Source organism: Dipodomys merriami, unplaced genomic scaffold (genome assembly GCF_024711535.1).
Source record: "Dipodomys merriami isolate MVZ:Mamm:240054 unplaced genomic scaffold, mDipMer1.0.p SCAF_31, whole genome shotgun sequence".
NCBI classification, from domain to species: Eukaryota; Metazoa; Chordata; class Mammalia; order Rodentia; family Heteromyidae; genus Dipodomys; species Dipodomys merriami.
Genome location: NW_027204604.1, coordinates 16174839 through 16196324, shown reverse-complemented (window position 1 = coordinate 16196324; position 21486 = coordinate 16174839). Strand labels below are relative to the sequence as shown.

The 21486-nt window shown below is 41.0% G+C and overlaps 1 protein-coding gene across 3 annotated transcripts in view; it reads right to left on the bottom strand.

Annotated features, from left to right (window-relative positions):
- Dennd1b (DENN domain containing 1B) overlaps positions 1-21486 on the bottom strand; it is a 171563-nt gene that overhangs the window by 112552 nt on the left and 37525 nt on the right. For 2 of the 3 annotated variants that reach the window (XM_070041888.1, XM_070041889.1), the window contains exon 3: positions 13057-13100. The exons of the other annotated variant lie outside the window; for it this stretch is intronic. In XM_070041888.1, the coding sequence (XP_069897989.1) occupies positions 13057-13100 (44 nt within the window). The remainder of the gene's footprint in view (positions 1-13056; positions 13101-21486) is intronic. 3 annotated transcript variants of the gene reach the window in all.

Sequence of the window (21486 nt, the reverse complement as noted above, 5' to 3'; positions counted from 1 at the left end):
ATTGTCTTCTGTTCCCAAAACTTTACATACTTCTAAAATTGTTTAAAGCAGTTTGGCTCATACCTGTAGTCCTAGCTACTCAATCCTAGTTACTCCTAAACAAGATCTGAAGATCCTGGTTCAAAGTCAGCCATGGCAGGAAAGTCTGAGACTCTTATCCACCAAAAAGCCAAAGTGGAGGTATGGCTCAAGGGATAGAACATAAATGCCAAACAAGACCACAAGGCCCTGAGTTCAAGCTCCAGTATCTGTGTGCATGCGTGTGTGTACACACACACACACACAGCTTATTAAATAACCTACTTCCTTTAAAGACTTTTCAGACCTGTAATACAGCTGTGTATATGGGTATCCACGTGGACCCACACATAGCTGTAGATTTGATACATTAACTACTATGTCACCAAGCACAACAGAAGCAAGCAAGCATTGTCCTATAACATATACATTTAATTATCTGAATTTGTACAGGAAACTTTCTTTGGGCTATCATATTTGCTATTTGTTTCATCGAAAAATATTGTGGAAGTTCACTTCATTCACGTACTTATCCGTCAGTCCACTTGATAATGACTAATTACCCATCTATGCAAAGCAGTGGCCAAGTCAAGATTGAAGTGCTTCCTGCTCCCTCTTAAAATCTCAAATGAGCTGTTTCCTTCAGTGGTCTTGGCAGGAGTTCCTGCCGGAAGTGACTGTGAAGTCACAGCCTCCCTCCCTACACTGCAGACGTGTTCTACTGCTGTCATGCACGGTTCCCTCGCTTTTTTTCCTCAGCCTTAAAGATCACCAGACCCTGGAGCCACAGTATTTCTCTAGCTTTTCATATCTGGACCTCATGCAGATAATCTTTCTGTCATGCAAGATTCATGAAAACACTTCCCATTTACTTCCCAAGCCTTAAATAAAACTGATGTTTGTGCAGTCGAAGGCCCACAGAGATTAGAGTGGTAGACAAGTAATTTACTATTACCCTTTTTCTCCAGTCCTGCCTTAAACCTTATTCAAAACTATCACTAGAATGGCTTATACAGTAACTCTTGTAATAACCGGATGGGAATCTTGTGGTTTGTCGGAGGTGTTTGAAGAAATAGTAGGACTTTCAAATTCAGAGACTAATTCTGGGACTTCATGCTACAAGGTATCTGGAGAGTCTATCTTCAGATGGCTCCTACTCCGGGAGAATTGACATAGTTACTATATTTCTTGGAAACTGTAAGATCACCTAGCACAAATGAGAATCATACAGCCAGATGTGGCGTGAACCTGTAACCCAGCACTTAGGAGGCCAGGTAGGAGGGTCAGAAATGTGGGGTGAGATGAAACTGCATAGGAAGACCATATTCCAAAAGAAAGAAAGAAAAAGAGATCAAGGTAAACGTCTGCAGTCTGAAACAAAGACATAACTGCTTGTCTGTGCACCTACTTGGAGATTTTTGTCTGGAGTAATTAAATTTATAATTACATAATTACAGAAACTAAACCGTTCTGTGAGAACTACTTTAAAAGATATAAAATTGAATCCCTACTCCTCACTGATATACTAAACCATTCTGTGAGAACTACTTTAAAAGATATAAAATTGAATCCCTACTCCTCACTGATATACTAACTCCATGTGTACTTGTTTAATTGTTCATTATGTTGACTTTGTGACTATTTAACATGTGACGAACAATCAGAGCTAATCTCAGCATTGGTGAGAAGAATAGAAGAAGAAGAAAACCCAGGGGTCTAGAAAATAGACTGGGAAGGCATCGTAGGTAACAGAAACAGGAAGAGGAAGGAGAAGCCGGCAGGGCTGCAACGGGAGGAAAAGGGGGGAAGGCGCAGTGTGGGCACTGGCTCCGTGTCCATCCCTCCACTTGTAGTAGCACGGCATGACTGACTGATCAGCCGTCAGCCAGATCTAGGATGTTAGCAGCCACCCCCCAGAAAGTTTTAGTTGTTGTAACTGGCATGATCAATAAGAGCAAATGCACTGCCAAAATCCTTGCGAGCTCATTCAACTTGAGTCTGCCTGAGGCCTAGCCAGTGCTTGACATGGAACCCATGCTGAGAGGAAAAAAAAGTACTCCTATGAAATAATCCATATTTTGCTACCTTTCATATGCAGAAAAATGAGGGAGAACCAAGTAACTTGTTCAAAGGCAAACAGCTAGCCAATCGCGTCAAACTATTAGGCCTTGCTTTATGTGTGTGTGTGTGTGTGTGTGTGTGTGTGTGTGTGTGTGTATGATTATATATGTATAGATTATATATATGATTTTATACATACAGATTACTCAATGCTTCAAAATCAAGGTTTAACCTCAAGTATGAAAAATACAGGATTAGGGTGGAAAGGGCCATATGGTAGGAGGAGAGATGGGGCAAAACCACTTGCAGGATCACAGATGGGCCTGCCCTGCCCTAGAGTGTCCTACTCTCTTGACACTAACTCCTGCGGGATGATGGAATTGTAGAGGAGTTGCTTATATTTATGCAGCTATTGAGAATATTAGACCTATAGCCAAAACAAAATGATTTGTAAATAACAGATTGGTAAATAAGAATCAAAGCATCTTTTTTAAAATCCAAAACAAAAGCATTCATATCAAAAGGAAACAACACTAACGGCAGCATGAGGTGAAGCAATGGACTAAAAAAGAGTTGAAGACACTTCAGGCCCAGGATTAGGAATCTGTAGACAGATTAAAGCTGTCTATCTATACTGGTGGTCAGATAAAGACACGCCTGTAGCCACTTGTTCCACTCACAGAACGTTTTATTCACTGACCTTTACTAGACTTTTTAAGCCTCTCCCCCCATTTAAAATTGAATCCAAATACTCAATAATTAAAATAATGCCTTACTCTGGTTTGACTCGGTCAACGAACTGGACTAAAAAGAAAAAAAAATCCAGGAGCTCTGTATTTTTAGATTGTCTTAGGATACACACATTTTCCTGTCCGTACTAATGCTCACAATTTCAAACCTGAAATCACACGTGAGGTAAACGTGTGTTTCTTAAAACTCTATGGAAATGGTGTGAGCTCCCATGCGGCAAAGGTCCTCTGCCCTGCCCAGAACACCCAGCTCTGGAATGAAAGTCTAGTTCCCTCTTCCTGCTGATGTAATCTTTGGCTTCTTGCTGCAATTATAAAGAAGGTGCCAATTTTGTTCTTACTTCTGGGAATGGAGAACCCTGACTATTGGAAACTGAAATAGAAACACTGGTTCTTTTTACAGAATGAAAGCCACCAAACAGCAATGGGCTGGCTTGCCCCCAGTCTGGTCCACTTTGGCACAAGTGACCTTAAAGAGAAATCGCGACTTCCTGAGTCTCTGTAAAGGATTTCACTCCAGGGGTAAGAAGTTGTAACCATTTTGATAAACTTTCTCAGTTAAGCACTAACAATTTTTTCCTAAATTGTCTCAAAACTTACACTTAACTTTTACATAACATCATTTTATTGGATTAAGTGAGAGATAAGAAGTAGTTAGGGAAAAAAAAGCAGTGAATTATTTATAAGCTCTGATAAGGGGGAAAGCTATAATTTTATTTTGCCTTTCACCCGCTGAAACCTAAAAAGGGCCAGAACAGTTCTGCTCATTGGTGATGCCCTGGATGCCTGTCTGCACGTGCTATCTGTCACATTTTGAGTTTCCTTGGCCCACTGCTACCAGCGATCGCAAAGTTCTACAGTCAGTCTTTTCTCCATTTCCCATGGTTGCCGTGCTTGCAGTGGGTCACTCCACTCATCACTTGAGCAGGTATTCAGGAGTCTGATATACGACTGGTTGGGGATTCAAAAATGAAAGTGCTCTGCCCTTGATCTGAGAGTACCATTGCTCCTGGCTAAATCTCGTGCATTTTTTCTTCTTCTTTTTTTTTAATAAATGTATTTTTATTGTGAAAATACTGCACAGAGGGATTACAATTACATGGGCAAGATAATGAGTACATTTCTTATCAAGCATTGTAGCCTCCTCCTTTGTTTCCCCTTCCCATCCCTTCCCATCCTTCCCCTGTCCCCCCCACCAAAGTTGTAAAGTTTGTTTTTCGACATAACGACTTGTACATCTCATTGTTGCAATGGGTCCTCCTGTATCCCTGTTTTAACAATTTGTTTTTCCCCTTACCCTCCACAAATTATACCAACATCAAATACAGTGAAAACAGGGGATATACCATGGGGGAGGGATATACAAAGCAACAAAGACATAATCTTATAAACATGTTAGAAACAATGCATGAAAGATCTCTTTTTTTTTTTGGTCAGTCGTGGGGCTTGAGCTCTAGGCCTGGGAGCTGTCCCCGAACAATTCAGCTCAAGGCTCATGCTCTACCACTTGAGCCATAGCACCACTTCTAGTTTTCTGGTTTTTTTTTTTTTTTAATTGTGATTAGTGATTACATAATTTCCCAAATTTCACAGTATTGTGGAATAATGATGCTCATTTAAAGTCAAAAGCTCATTCTAACTTTCCTGGAGCAAATTGTCTATCATGGTCTATAACATATAACGGTGTTCACATGTTATACACCATACATGTGATCAGCAGCATGGGGATATTTAGTAGTGGTTCGACCAGATGAGTGGAAGTTCTTTGTTTCTTAAGTCCTGTTAATTTTGTCATATCACCTAACATTTTGGATTTAATATCCACTTATCAGGGAGACCTTGTACCGTTTGTCTCTTTGCTCTTGGCTTACCTCGCTCAACATGATTCCTTCTAGCTCCATCCATTTCCCTGCAAATGCCATTATTTTGTCCTTTCTAATGGCTGCATAATATTCCATTGTGTATAGATACCACAATTTTTGGATCCATTCATCTGTGGTGGGGCATCTGGGTTGTTTCCATATCTGGCTATTGTGAACAGTGCTGCAATAAACATGGAGGTGCACGTGTCCTTGTATATTGGTTCCTGTTGTTCAGGATAGATGCCTAGAAGTGGTATGACTGGGTCGTAAGGAGGTCAATCTTTAGATTTCTAAGGACCCTCCAGACTGCTTTCCAAAGTAGTTGTATAAGTGTACATTCCCACCAGCAGTGTAATAGGGCTCTTCTTTCAAATCTCGTGCATCTTAAGAGCATCTCTCCTACATGTCTGCATCCATTTCTCCTAGCTCTCCGCCTGTCTCAGCATTGCTTTGCCGGTGGCTGTGTAGCCTTCTCCACCAAGGTTTCCTACGGCCATCTTCAGTCCTCCCCATGGGAATCTATTCTCGACGTTTATGTATGATGGACAAAGCCTGGGCTCTCCTGCCACAAAGCGAGGGTCAGGATGCAGTTCAGCAAGCTAACAGCTGCGAGAGATCACTCATGGAACTTCCTCTCTGCTTCCATGTCCCTAAATCTGTGTAAATAACATGTCTTTACTGAGAATTAGATGAGCTAATATAGGCAATATAAACAGTACTCAATACAATGCCCACACTGTGAAATTACTCAGCAAATAGGGGCCTTTGTTATTCAATGACAGAGTAGAATAAATAGTAGAATAAATAGCTTGGTTCAAATCAGTCTTCTGTCATATAATTCAACTATGGTGCTTTGGGAAAATGACTTTTATTAATTAAGTGATATAATGAGAAACAAGTGCATTATAGACGTCCAGTGAGAGGCAGATGAATTAGCAAGTGTCAAATGCAAGGACCAACACTAGAAAAGGTCTTAGTATCTCAGATGCCCAATGTCTCCCCAGAGCTGAATTTTATTTTTCTTTTGCAGTTTTTAACTTGCTGTTTGACCCAGAATATGTTTGTCTAAAACTTACAGTGCCCTTCACACTTACTTTTCTCTTCATGCATTTCCACTTACCTAATTTTCTGATCTAGAAATTCCAGCCCTCCTTTACTCTTCTTTCCTAAAGAACTCTACCGTAGATGCACAAACAGAATTTGATAAAATTCAAAGGACAAATGTAGTTCAAGTACTTGATTTGCATATATAAAAACAGAACAATGAAACCTTGGCATTGTCTTGGGCATGGGAGGGGGTAAGGAAGAATTACAGAAGGGGCCTGCTTGATGGTGCTATGTCATATGCAGATGTGGCAATGTCACAGTGACACTCCCCCTTGTACAACTAATATGATTACTTCAAAAGAATAAAGGTTATATATGAAAAACGCAGTTACCATCAGAATCAATAGTGAAAAACTGAAGACTCTTCCTCTAAGATCAGAAACAGGCCAAGTTATTCATGTTTGCATGCCTATCCAACACAGCAGCACAAGAGAGTCAAAGCAATTAGGCAGGGGAGAGAAATAAAAAGCATTCAAAATGGAAAAAAAAAAAAAAAAGAAAGGAAATTATTTCTGTTTGCAGGTGACATGCAGAAAGCCCTAACAACAACATGGGTTAAACCCCAAGGGTACTGCGCTCCGTGCAGGATGCATTTGCTTCATTTCACACACATGAGGCATCTGAAACAGTCACGTTCATAGAAGCAGAAAGTTGAATGATCTACTAGGATCTAAGGAGAGAGGCAAAGAAGGGATGAGGTCCAGTTCTGCAAGAGAAATGAGGTCCAGAGATCAGCTGTGCGACGAGACTGTTCTATACCCTTAGAATCTGATTTGGAAGGTCGAGCCCATGGATTTGTTCTTGTACAATAAGAAAGGAAGGAGAAATCCCACATCCACCCCCCCCCACTCCCGTCTACTTCCTCTTTGTCTTTCCCTAGATAGAGCTCTCCACCACCTTTCTTTTCAACAATAGCAGCGGCCTTCTCAGTATTCTCCCGGTGTCAAAGATGTTCCTTTTCTACTGTTCATAAAGAATATTTGGAAATGCTCTTGCATGTGCTTATTTGTTTCCTCTGAGTGCAAACCTGCAAAGCTTCTGAGCCTCTAGTCCCTTTACCTGTGTAACATCACGAACTGCCCAGTGTTTCACACTCTGATCACTCTGGATTAGCAGTTATTTAAACAAACGCTTGTGCTTCAATTTCTTATTTTATTATCCCCATGCCTCCCGGCTCTAAACTCAATATTACTCTTCTCCCTTCAAATCCCACAGCCTATAAATAGACAAAGCACAATTTTAACTCCCTGGAAAAATCAAAGGAAAGTTTTAAACTATTGAATTCTACAATCCAAAACATATTAAACGATCTTAGCTGGCCAGCTTGCATCTACGGAGAGAAAGATGAGTAAATCAGATATATTGTCCATCTCCTAGAAAACAAATCATTTCTGAAAGTCACAAAGTGTGGTGACAAAGGATTCCTCCCAGGAGGGGGGGGGGGGGTTGGCAAGCCAGCTGGGATTTACAGTGTTTCCTGAGATCCTCACTTCCCTGCAAACCTCACCCTTGTGAGCTGCCTGCCAGGGCAGGTCTGACATCCTCATTCTCTCTCCAGAGTTTCCCACTTCCTGGAAGACAATTCTACCAGAACACCTGGTAGAAACCCAAGACTGCAATTCTCCTAAAAAACAGGATCCTTCTTCCACTGACTTCCTGCCACACTGCCATGCTGCTTCCTCGTTTAACTTTTCCTAAACTTTTAGCACCTGGGAACCTTCTTTCTTTTCTTTGTCTTCAAGGCACATGGCCCCTGTGTCCACATTTTATGAAAATGACTGTGAAATTGGTTTTTTTTTTCCCCTAGGCAAACAGACTAAGGATCAAACTATATATCATCACTCGGTATAAATCAAGAAAAGCTGCAATCATCACTTATCCAGAAAACACAAACAAATGAACATTTACCTGTGTCTCTGAATATTGAAGTTAAAAAAGGAACAGAATAATCCCAATTTTAAATAATACAGTCATGATCACAAGTAAAAGACTTAGTAATGTAACAACCAGGAAGCGCAGTTTTTAAATTAGGCTTACTTAAAGAAGGTCCTTCTTAAAACCTTTCTGTGAAATCTTGTATCTAATATTACATGTTTTTTAAGGTTTAAAATGTTGAGCATGTGCAACATCTATTAAAATGCACATAATTTATCTGAATGTATCCACTAGTAATGCTATTCATCCGGACTCAGGAGCTCACCCTGCACACACAAATGCACCCTCTCCTCCTGCACGTGGCATTTGGGGATGAAAGGGGAGATTTGCTGTGGTGGATCACATCATAGTCCATCCCCTCCGCAGCACTTTCTCTAGCTTTCCTTTGAGCCCGGTTCTCTTTTCAGATCCATCCACATTTCCATCATCCACACTGCAGCTTCCTCCGGTGCTCCCCAGGGTGGACTCACCCCCACCTCACACCCATGGCTTACAACTGTCATTAAGCCTCCTCACAATCACAGGAGAACAAAGGCCGGGCGGAGAAGAGGCTGGCTGGTGCCATATGCTCATCAAGTCTAACACTTGCAGCCAATTCCAAGTATTTTTAAAGTTTACAATTTTTAATAGCCCAGTGTCTCCCGATTCTCCCCAATTGTGTTTCAGGCCTGAGTTTTAAACACAGATGCACAATCTCTCAACACCTCCCTTAAAAGTCTCATCTGCTAATAAGGTACTGAGGAGGGGAGAGAAAATAGAAACCACCCAACACAAAGGTGAAATGGAACAGTAAGCGAGTTGCTCGTTCGTCTAGCTCCCAAGTTCAACTCCACATAAACTCTTTAAAAAAAGAAATTCCCCAAAAAGTCCTTTTTAAAACAGCTTACAGTGACAGTAAGCCTGCGAATGAACTCATACTTCAGGTGAATGAAGGGCTCCAGGCCAGTGTGAAGACTCATTCCCATGGGTTATGCTTACTGCTTCCGTACTCTTTCAGTGTTAGCCACTTTTAATTTCTTCTTACACCAAAAGAAAGAATTTAAAGTGTAAAAGGCTGAACCCTCACAGAGACCTTCATTTCCCATAATAGGATGTTGGGTTAGTGTTCTTCTGTGTGAGACCTGCACGCATACTATCATCTTGGAAAACACATCTTTCCACTGTTTATAGAATTAAAGCCCAAGTTCACATTTGTTTCTTTTCATCTGTGTCCTGTCTTACTGTTAGATTTTTACACATTGCTGAGGAAACTAGGACTTCTAGATTTGGTCTAAAGCATTTCATAGAAAAAAAAAAAATAAGTCCACTGACAAGAATAAATACAGAAATGTGACCTCTGAGAGCTCACTAAAGTAAGCTTTTGATCATTCAACAGAAAAGGAATATTGTTATTCAGGGCTTTCCAAACATAATTTTTTCTAAAACATTTAAGAACAAGCTTTGCAAGGGGCATTTGATACAATGTACTTCCTCAGCCATCAGGCAAGTTTCTAAACTATCAACTGTTTTATCCAGGTTAGTTTCCTTACTTGCCACAACATTTTAAGTGTTAATAATATGACATATACAAGAAGCATGTATGAAAAATAAGAATATGACTATGTCTTCCAGTGAGCTTCTAGCACTGTTGCTGCAAAGGGAAACAAATCTCCACATGAAGGTGAACACATAAAATTGTAACTATGAGCCTGATCTTAGATTTTATTTTTACGTACTTTCCTATGTATACATAATAAATAATACTTTGAATTGTCATTCTTCTTTTCTATATACAGATAACTTAGCAAAAACATAATGTTGTGTCTGCTACATAGTCTGACAACTGATATTTAAGATTATTAAAATAGGTCACTGAAAAGTTTTTAAAATATGAAACATAGTAAGTAGCTGTGATGTGATTATAAAGCCTCTTACATTTACCAATTATCTTCATTTACAAATTTTATTTTATCAAAAATTAAGAAATTAGGGCTGGGAAGGTGGCTCAGTGATACAGTGCTTTGCCTTGCATGCATGAGCCCTGGGTTTGATTCTTCAGCACCACATAAGCAGAAAAGGCCAGAAGTGGTGGTATGGCTCAACTGGTAGAGTACCCATGACCAACCAAAAAAAAAAAAAATTAAGAAATCAATCTGCCTTAGAAATGTGTTCACATAGAATGTGTATATATACACTCTCAGGAGAGGTGAAATAAAAATTTGCTCTTGCATAAAAAAAAACTCAGTGAAGATATTTCATTCTTTCCACGTGGAAAGTCAATAGTTAATATAGAATGCAATTGATGATCTTTTTATTAGTCTAATACAGTCAACTGGTAGTTTAAAAATGACAGAATAAAACCCAAGCAAGATAACAAAAAAAAAAAATGAACAAATGAAAGAAACAGGGAGGGAGAGAGAGAAAGGGAAGGAGGGAGGAAGACAGGAAAGAAGAAAGGTGGGAAGAAAAGAAAGGAGAGAGCGGGAAGTAGGGAGGGAAGGAGGGAGGAAGGAAAGCCATTGAAGAATTAATTCCTGCCACACTCAGTGGGGCATGCCTATAATCCTCGCTGCTCCAGAGGCTGAGATCTGAATATCACAGTTTGAGCCGGCCCAGGAAGTGAGCCTCTTATCCCCCATGAACTAGAAAAGTGCAGAAGTGGAGGTATTGCTCAGGTGTTAGAGCACCAGCCTTGAGCAAACCCCAAACAACAATATGAGTCCCTGAGTCCAAGCCCGGTACTGGAACACACACACACACACAAACACACACATGCACACACACACGCACGCACACACGCATGAACACAGATACACACACACAAACACACATACACACACACACACGCACACATGAAAGAATTAATTTTCAAACTGACAAAGAAGAAACAGAATAGAAAGGAGAAGTAAAAAGAAGAAACGCCATCAAGAGAAACAAGACCTGAGAAAAGGCAGGGAGGGGATAGAGGATGGTCCTCCTCTCATTTCCTCAACACCTCCTCCAGTGCGAAGCACAGACCTCATCTCTGACCTACAGAAAACACCGTGAGGCCATCCCTGAGTTGTGCATGGCAGAGAACACCATCATGGTAGCAGACAGCATTCCGATACCTGACCAGGTGAGGTTGCACCTTGAATCTACATCATTATAAGCCCTATGTAAGTCTTGATTGAAAGGCAACCATCTAAAATCTCTAGTCTCCACTCTCCCTAAACTTCAAATCATAAGATAATTTTGTCTTTCCTGCAGAATATGGTGGGCTGTCACACTCAGTGAACCTAACTGTATGTAGATGCCCTCCCCTTCGATCTGATTGGGAGGAGCAGGCTCAGGGTTCAAAGACGGAGGGATCAGAATCTCCGTCCAGGCACTCCAGGCCAGCTCCCTCCAAACCCCGCTGCCCTGAGGCTGGCGGCAGCGCTGTGAGTGCTCCCCGGCCCAGGCAGCTAGCACCTCGGAAGGGGCACTCAAGAAATACTTTCTACGTTCTTAGGACAACTAAAGCTACGAGACAGCAATCTAGGTTAAAACAATTCATTCTGTTTTTAGAAGTTTTTTTCATGCTTGACATAATCATCAAAAATAATTCTAAAAGCCTTTTTTAAAAATGTGATTTTTCTAAGTTGATTCGACTCTCCTCTCCTTCTGTATTACCTATTTACTAGATTAGTCTATCTCAACAGAACACCAAAACTTAGCAAATAAGACCTTATGTCTTTAACTCACTTCAAGTTTTATGATTTGGGTTTAATAAAAAAAAATGTGTCCTGTGACTTAACAAATGTTAATTCAGTACAACCAACATTGTAATCTACTGTTCTGGAGCTTGTTTTTTCACAGGTGTATATATGTTCCAGAATCATGACACAATATTTGATCTTATAAAATGAACATTTCAGCCAGGTGCCGCTGGCTCCCCCCTGTGATCCTAACTACTCAAGAGGCCGAGATCAAGAGGATCATGGCTTCCAAGCCAACTGGAGCAAAAGCTTCACAAGACCCCATCCCTCCGCAGAAGCACCTGCCCCCCCAGCTCGGTGGGGGCTCAGATGAAGAGACTCACAGTTCCAGATCTTCCCAGGACTCCATCTCAATAGAAAGAGCTGGGCGCAGGGGGGGGGGGGTGGCGGGGGTGGGGGGGTGGCGGGGAGGGGGGGGGGAGACGGCACACACCCGTCCTCCAGGTAACTTGACAAGTGGAAACAGGAGGATGGTGGTTCACATCGGCCCAGGATGAAGGTGAGACCTTCATCTCAAAAATAAGCTGAGGAAACATGCTGGGAGCATGGCTCAGGCAGTAAGCTACGCGCCTCACTGAAGCCGAAGCTCTGAGTTCACACCCCGGACTGCCAATAGTAGTAAGAACTACCTTACTATTATTACTAAACCAAGTGCAAATGTCATTCAAATGTTGGCTACTTAGGTGAAAAGGTGTAATTACTACGGCGTTTAAGACTACACAGACAACAATAATACCAAAAGAATATAAACTGACATGTTCTTTTGTCTTTCAAAACATTTTGCTCTAAAACAAATGAAAAGAATACATTTTCCCTTAAGCTTTTAGCCTAAAAAAAATGTACGCAACTCTGTTTTCTGTATACAGTAATGCCTAATGGATGTTCTGCATGGTTTAGAAGAACACTGAGTTTATAACTAAAAGAGGATAAAATCCCCAGGTATTCATGACCCTCAGTTTTAAATCATGAAACAGTTTGCATTGACCAAATCTATTTTAAGCCAATAAAGCAGAAAAATGTTAATGTTACATATGCAAATTTGTCTTCCTTTATTTTAAACCTCTGGACTCCTTTATATTCTTGAGACTTAAGAGATGCTGAAGGCTTCTGTGTATGTATAGCTATGGAAGCTTATGGCACTGGAAATTACGGGTGACAGATGGAGTCATATCGTAACACAAATCAATGTGACAGACGATGATTAAATTCGTTTTGATCTTCATACCTCCGAAATGTGTTAGAGGATTGGTATATTCTTAAATATAAGAATACAGAGAAAACAGAATACTATTTTTTTTGTCTTGTCTGGTAACATGTGACTCTGAAAGAAGCTATGAAAACTATCAGAAATCCGCTCGCCCTAACGTTCACGGTGCTGCTTCCTCAGCTGAGCGGACAGTGCCTTGGCTCACAACGTGAAGATTCTCTTCACGAGCACCTGTGGATGCTCCCACACACTGTTCCGCCAGTGTGTTCTCTTCCCCTCATGGCTGATCAGGAAAAGTAATTACAGCTGTTCACGAGCAAAAGCAGCAGCAGCAGTTAGCAGTAATAACAATCATGATATTCCAACTTAAAAGTTTTTTGTAATTATGTGTTCCCAACCTGGTCTCCAAAGTCCTCTGGAAATTTCCACAATACCACAGGATCTGCAAATAATGGACACATCGTTAAAAAGAGACAGAGAAAGACACCGAAAGCCACAGTGTACTAAAATACTCTCAAGTGTCAAGATGCTTTCCTCAGAATGTCTAATTTTTCCATTAAACACAGAAACATAGTTGACCAGGCTCACTTGTTTCCATTATAAAATTAAATACTTTGATCTTTTAATGGCTTTCGTGATGTATGAAATCAGGTTAAATGGAACTAATAACTTGGTCGTGTTCTTAAAAAGCATTCTTACTCACTTTTTTAAGATTACCAAAGCCGAAGAAAGAAGGTCATCTTGAACCTGTTTTTTGGTGGTGGCGGAGGTGGTTTTTGTGGCACTCGGGTTTGAACTTAGGGGCACCTGCTTGTGTAATAATTGAGCCAATCTGCCAGCCCTAAGTCACTTCTCAATTCTGACTTTGAACTTTGAACCTTGAATTTTCTATTTAAACTATACTCACAAAAAAGGATTGGTTTTAACTTTAAATAAAAATGTAAGTATGGTAAATACTTAATCAAATACAGTGCTCAGGAAATATACCAAAACATCCCCTCAAACTTCCATTTAAAATCCCAGTTACAAACTTATAAAACCAAGACAAGCACTGGTGGTGGCTCACAACTGTAATCCTAGCCACTCAGGGGGCTGAGATCCGAGGATCATGGTTTAAAGCCAGCTCGAGCAGACAAAGCCAAGAGACTCTTATGTAGCACTGATAAACAAAAAGCTGGAAGTGGAGCTGTGGCTCAAGTGGTAGAGCTCCAGCATTGAGTGAAAAAAGACAAGAGCTGTGAAGACCTGAGTTCAAGCCCCAGAACCAACACACCACAAAAATAATATTTTATAAAAGTAAAAGGGAGGTAGAGGTAGGAGAACAACAGTTCAAGCCTAGCCAAAACATTAAACTTTAAAAAAGAATAAAGAAGCATGGGTCCAGTGTAAGAACGTTCACCTAGCAAGGCAGAGACCTGAGTTCAAAGCCCAGAATCACGGGGAAAATAAAAGAATCTATAAATATGATAACAATGTTTGCTATTTGCAAGGTATTTCTGAAGCTAAAACATTATTTTACAAATACACTAGCTTTTATTTTCATTATCTCTGACAATGCTTTCCTTTTACTTAGTATAATTCATTGAAGGACTTAGTTCTAAGAAGAAGTAGTAAAATATTTTGGTAATATGATTCTTTTTTTATTAAAATAATCTGAATATACCAAATGCATTTTAAAAAAGAGCTAAGCACCAGTGGCTCACGCCTGTAATCCTAGCTACTCAGGAGACTAAGATCTGAGGATCATGGTTCAAAGCCAGCCTGGCAGGAAAGTCCATGAAACTCTTATCTCTAATAAACCACCAGCAAACTGGAAGTTGTGCTGTGGCTCAAGTGGTAGAGCACTAGCCTTGAACTGAAGAGTTGAGGGACAGCACCCAGGCCCAGAGTTCAAGCCCCATGATGGACAAAAAATAAAATAAAAAACACACTCATGCCCATAATCCTAGATACTTAAGAAACTGAGATCTAATGATCCGGTGGTTCAAAGCCAGCCTGGGCAAGAAAGTCCATGAGACTCTTATCTCCAATTAACCACCAGAAAACCAGAAGTGGAGCTGTGGCTTTCAGTGGTAGAGTGCTAGTAGGCTTGAGTGCAAAAGCTCAAGGACAGCACCCAGGCCCCAAGGTCAAGCTCCAAGACCAACAACAACAAAAAGAACAAACTTTGGAAAGCCTACAATAAAACTGATATGAGTAACACAGTCTGTCTGGCCCTCCCCAGGTATAAAAGGACATGGAGTATCAAAGACACCATGCTCTGAACCTATTTACTAGAAAATCACCCCCAGAACATCAGACTGAGATCTGAGGCTCAAACTGGAAGTGAAGCTATGACTTCAGTGGTAGAGAACTAGCCTGAAGTGAAAAAGTTCAAGGACAGTCCAGGCCCTGGGTTCAAGCCCCCAGCCCAGTACAAAACCAAAACATTACATACAATGTGAATAAATCATTTAAAACATGTCATATTCAGTTAATCAATTATAAAAGTAATACCAAATGTTTATATCTTCAGGTAAATTATATAAATAAATGTGAATTCCACTACAGATCAAAAATACTCAAACATGTCATATGGATAATTATGCTTCTGTGTGTTTATGTGACAATTTTACCAAAGAAAGAGCTGACAAGATGTGAATGCCTTCTCTTTTTTTGGGGGGGGGGTGAGGGGGTGGGGTCCAGTTGTGGGGCCTGAACTCTGGGCCTGGGCGCTGTCCCTCAGCTCTTCAGCTCAAGGCCTCTACCACTTGAGCCACAGCACCACTTCCAGCTTTTTTCTTTTTCTTTTTGTTTATGTGGTGCTGAGGAATCAAACCCAGGGCCTCATGCATGCAAGACAAGCGCTCTACCACTGAGCCACCTTCCCAGCCCCGTGAATGCCTTGATATAATCTCAATGAACTATTTTTAAAAAGTTGTTCTGTTAATAAATTGATAGAAAAGCATATGGCCATAAAGGAAAATCACCATGGAAAAACATGATCTTTTCTTATACTTGACAGAATTAATGGGTTTCAATGGAAATTTAAAATATCCTTTTAGTCAACCACAACGTACAGTCAAGTTACCACTGGAGAAAATGGGCCTGCAAGTTCCTTACAGCCCTTGGCTGGCCCTCAGATCTCCCTGACTGCCTACAGCGCTGAGCTGAGGAGGGGCTGGCATCCCATTTCACCCTTCCTCCACCCCACCATTCCTTTATCCCAGACACTCTCCTTTCAGGGCAGTGAGCAAGGGTCTATGGAGACACCTGCCTTGTTTAATCCTCTGCTGTAAAATACCCAATCTCTTCAGTAAATGAACCCTGTTCCTCAGCAGCACTGGGGAACCTATTAGAATCCTGAGCATCCATAGTTTTGAATGGATTAACTTAGTTTCAGCTTAGCGGTGACAGGCCACATCTGGTGGTGACAGGCCACATCTGGACACATCTTTGTAGCAACTTTTCACAAGTACGGCAAAGAAGAAACAAGAGGGGCCTGAAAAGAAGAATCCAACTTTATAACTTTACATGAACTCCAGATTTTCTGCTCCCTGAGGATTACTCTGGATATTCAATCAGACTTGGCAAAGTTAGGCCAATTTTCTGCTAATTTTCTGGGTGAGAGGTTGCGAACTGCTGAGAAAGCTTCCAATGTCAGGCAGCAACTCAATGCAGTCCACGTCTTTATTAAGAAATGCTAGCTGGAAAGAAACACATGAGGAAATGCTTATCAGCCCTGGCCATAAAGGAAATGCAACTCAAAATACCACTGAGATTCCATCTCACCCCAGTTAGATTGAGCAAGGACCACGAACTTGAACAACAAATGTTAGTGAGGACGTGGAGGAAAAGGAGCCCTACTGCACTGCTGGTGGGAATGTAAACTAGGACCACCACTCTGGACAGCAGGCTGGAGGTTCCTCAAAAAACTAAACACAGGCCTTCCCTACAACCCAGCCGTACCACTCCTGGGCACCTACCAAGAACCTCACAAGCCAGAATACTATAAAGATGCTTGCACACCCATGTTCACTGCCTCACTATTCACAATAATCAAACTATGGCAAGAGCCCAGCTGTCCTACAATAAATGAGTGGATCCAAAAAATGTGGTACCTATACACAATGGAATTTTACACAGCCACCAGAAAGAATAGGATTATATCATCTGCAGGGAAATGGATAGATCTAGCACAAATCATGTTAAGTGAGGTAAGCCAAGCTCAAAAAGCTCGCTCATATGCAGAAACTAGATCTAAAATACCCCAGGACATGATAAATTACACAAGACTCTAGGCATTCACACACAGAAAGACCAAAGGAGGATACTCTTAGGAAAGGAACACAAAGGTCTCTGTGCCTCTGATCATATAAAATAATATTTATTGAAATGAACTTCAGGAAATAGATACAAGAGGTTTTATCTTTATTGTTTTTGTCTTCTTTGGGAGGGCTGGTGGGGGGACACAGAAATGGAAGAACAAAGGGCGAACAAAAGTAGCAAGGGTATTCATTATGTTTAAAATGAATTATACAACTTATGGATGAAGACAAGAGGAAAAAACTGGGAGAGAGCAAGGGAAGGGGTGATACTGTCCAAAAAGAAATGTACTCTTTACCTGACTTATATAACTGTAATCCCTTTATACAGCACCTTTATAACAACAATAAAAATTTAAGAAAAAAAATGCTAGTCAGGTGCTGGTGACTTATGCCTGTAATCCTAGCTCTCAGGGAGCTGAGATCAGAGTATCTCAGTTTGAAGCCAGCCAGGCAGAAAAGTCCTTGAGACTCTTATCGCCAATTAACCACCAAAAAGCTGGAAGTGGCACTGTGGCTCAAATGGTACAGTGCTAGCCTTGAGCAAAACAGCTCAGGGACAGTGCCCAGGCCCTGAGTTCAAGTGCCAGGACAGACAGTTAAAAGAAACAGAAAATTAAAAAAGAAATGCTGCTGACCATTCAGGAAACAACCAAGCAAGCTGAGTGTGACACACATCAGTTCTCCTCTTTGTTTTCTACAAAATTTATTCTTTTTTGTATATAACCACAGTAAATACTTGTTATGACTCTTTTTTAAATTTTTTGTCTTTAAGTAGTTGTACAAAGAAGTTCCCATTCTACAAAACAATATATGAAAACAAAGTGCCTGATAACATCGTCACCCATCGCTCCTAACCCGCCCCTTTTCTCTTTTCTTCTTTTTTTAAAAAATTATGATTAGGAGATAACACACAGCAATAAGCAAGTTCACTAATTTTTATTAAATCAATTTTTAAGTATTTAAAATATTATTTGTACTTCTGTCACAGGACTCCTAAGTACATGATTAAGGCTTTTCTTTTTCAGTAAAGATTAACTCAGTAATATCTTCTTTCTCAGTTCACATTTTCTAACCCTTACGAGAAATTAACAATTAAAGTAACATAGAATGCTACTGTGATTCTACTAAACTACAAGAAGAAGATTCTAGTGGGCAGATTTAATAAAACCTACCCAATTCTGTGGAACTGAAAGATGAATTAAATGCACCATGTCTTTAAAATTATGCATTTGTACAATCATAGTTCTGAGATTCTATGGTTTGGGGAAAGGAGAATATAAAATCTCAGAATTGTGCCTGACCATAGCTCTGGTGCTCGATTTGCTTGTATTCTATGGGAAGAAGTTTCAGAGGAAGCAGGTCAAAGCAGTTGAGTCAGATAGCTGGCTAATGTCAGAGACTTCAGCTTTCTTTAGAGAAGCAAGAGACGCCAGACTTAAAGACCCTCTTAAGTTAAGCTCAATTTCTTTAACTCAAACACCTATACATGCTAATGAACCAGGAAACCTCCCTGCCCAGCACAGCACCCACGGGCAGGAAGGTCAGAGGTCCGTCGCGTCCTTCCCGTGGGAAGCGTGGCTGCCACTGGGGATCCCGCAGGAACGTTTGAACTCAGCCTAAGCTGTCACTGACAATCACTGCCAGAAATGTCTGCTAATGAGGGAATGACCATGCCTTTTGAACAGATATGAGGGGAAAAAAATCATTCAAGAAAATGCTTTAGTTTTGGTGTGAAAAATGTGATTGTCATTCTTTCACCTGTGGAGATAACCGCGAATGTAAACCAGGCTTCAAAGCATTTTCAAGTCCTGAAATAAAATATACTATGAGGAGGAAGGGGCCGGGGGAACACAAGGAAACACAACCCAACTCACAGTCAATGAACAAGTTCACAAGGGGAGGACCTGCACAGGACACATTAGACAAGCAGGCTGCAAAGGGGACAGCAGAGAACATTCTAGACTGGAAAGACAAATATGCATGAAATAGTAAGATATCCGACAATAGGAAACAATCTAGAATACAAAGTAAGACTTAGTGGGGGAGGAAGGCGCCGCTGGGTTGCTGCCTGAGGGAGGCTGCACAACGCACAAGAAAGCTAAGCGGGCAAAAAGATGGAGCTACCTAGAGTTGAGTTTTTTCTTGATGACTGGTCCAGAGTAGAGCATGCTCATGGGAGGTGAGGAGCAACAAGCACAGGCACGGAGAACACGTAAGAAGGCGGGCAGCATGGACGCTTGATCTAGACAATGAGATGAGCCTTGGATGGAAGCCCACAGCCTAGTCCACTGTCGTGAGAAAAAACAAGGAGCAAAGACATAAACCTAAGTCAAACGATGCCAGGTAAGGCTGCGAGCTCAGAGTTGGCACCCAGTTAATGTTGTGCTGAATCGCAACAAGGCAGCACCCCCCCCCCGGGGTGAGGCAGGCCCTGATGGAGGAGATGCGGGCGATCCAGCCAAGGCTGGAGGTCACTACAGTCCTGAGTGATGGAAAGGGGGCTTAAACACGAGACTGCTAACTGACAGAAATGTCTTCTCTGCAGCCAATCAAAAGGAAGTGGATTTCTTTCCTTACACTCTATGAACATTGTATGCTATCCCAAACCACATACATTAAAACGGACCGTCAACTGAAGTTCTACCCAGACTGGAAGACAGAAGGATTGAGTAACAAAGTAAAATAAATAAGCAGAAGCAGGGGTAGAATTATAAATTGAGTCAGGCAGTGTTCTGATTCCCTCCCTAGAAAAACCCAACACTTTCTGTTGGTGACCAGAGATGGGTAGAAAAGAGGGAATTAGACTTCCTCACTCCCTGCCTCCAACTCTAGGCTGACGAGCAATAACAGCTCATGGGTTTAGCCAAGAGTACCCTACAAATATCATCGTGTGTGAAGAAAGTTTAAAACGTGTAATTGGATAACTAGAGTGAAAATGGTAATTTTGTTACATCTGCCAGAATAGTTTCCACACCCATTCATTATTGTAATTTTATACCTAAACCACCTGCAAAATGTGCAGGGAGGAGGGGAACAGTGTAAGGAAGCGCCCTCCTCACAGGGCTTCTTGAATTTTGTTTCTTTTTCTCACTGGTCACTGTTTTTGATTGCTGTACCTTTTGTCTTGTAAGTTTTGTCTTGTAAGTTTACCTGTCTTTGGGAGGGTAAGATAAAGCACAGAAACGGAGGGACAAAGGGTGAACAAATGCAGCAGTGGTACACTAGACACTATGTTGAAAGTTGTGGGTGGGATAGGAAGGGAAAAACTGGGAGAAAGCGAGGGAAGGGGTGACATTATCCAAAAAGAAACATGCTCATTACCTGACTCATAGAACTGTAACCCCTCTGTACATCAGCTTTACAATAACAATTCAAAATACTTTGTAAAAACACATATGTACACAAAAAATACCATTGGTAGGGAAAAAAATCATTCGTTCTAATAAGTAATAATAAAAAGCTCTATTGAGCCAGGCACCAGTGGCTCATGCCTGTAATCCTAGCTACTCAGGAGGCTGAGATCTGAAGACTTTGGTTCAAAGCCAGCTTGGGCAGGAAAGTCCGTGACACTCTTATCTCCAATAAACAACCAGAAAACTGGAAGTGGCACCGTAGCTCAAGTGGTAGAGGGCTTGCCTTGAGCTGAAGAGCTAAGAGACAGTGCTCAGGCCCAGAGTTCAAGCCTCAAAAAAAGCTCTATTGATTCCTCTCCCACAAACTCCCAATATTATGGATTATAGAAAATCATTCACCTTAAGATCAAAAGCAATACTGAATACAGAAACAATCTCATTGAAAAGTCTCACATTCAGGTGGCATCCACTCTTTTTGTTATTTTATTGTTATTATAAAGATGACGAACAGACTTACCAAAGTCAGGTAAAGAGTACATTTGTTTTTGGAAAATGTCCCCCGGCACCCACACTTACTAAAGTGCTGTATAATCAGACAGCTGTGTGAATTATTTTAATGTGAGCATAATAGACAGACCTAACAGTTATGCTAATGGAGCATCATAGTTGGAACGTCACACTATACCCCATAATAAGTATGTACAAACACTATGTCTTAATTAAAATGTTTTTTTTTTTTTTTTACAAAACACATTCAGAAAAAAAAAAGGAATTAGAGACATGGCTCAGTTGGTAGAGCACCAGGCAATGTCACACACACACACACACACACACACACACACACACACACACACACACACACACACACACACACACACACACACACACACACACACACACACACACACACACACACACACACACACACGTACGTTCAGGAGAATGAAGGAAGGGTGATATTGACCAAGATGCATTGTACTCATTACCTGACTAATGGAATTTTAACCCCTTTGTACATTACTAATAATTTCTTTAAAAAAAAACACATTCAGCCGGGCGCTGGTGGCTCACGCCTGTAATCCTAGCTACTCAGGAGGCTGAGATCTGAGGATCGCGGTTCAAAGCCAGCCCGGGCAGGAAAGACCCTGAGACTCCTATCTCCAATAAA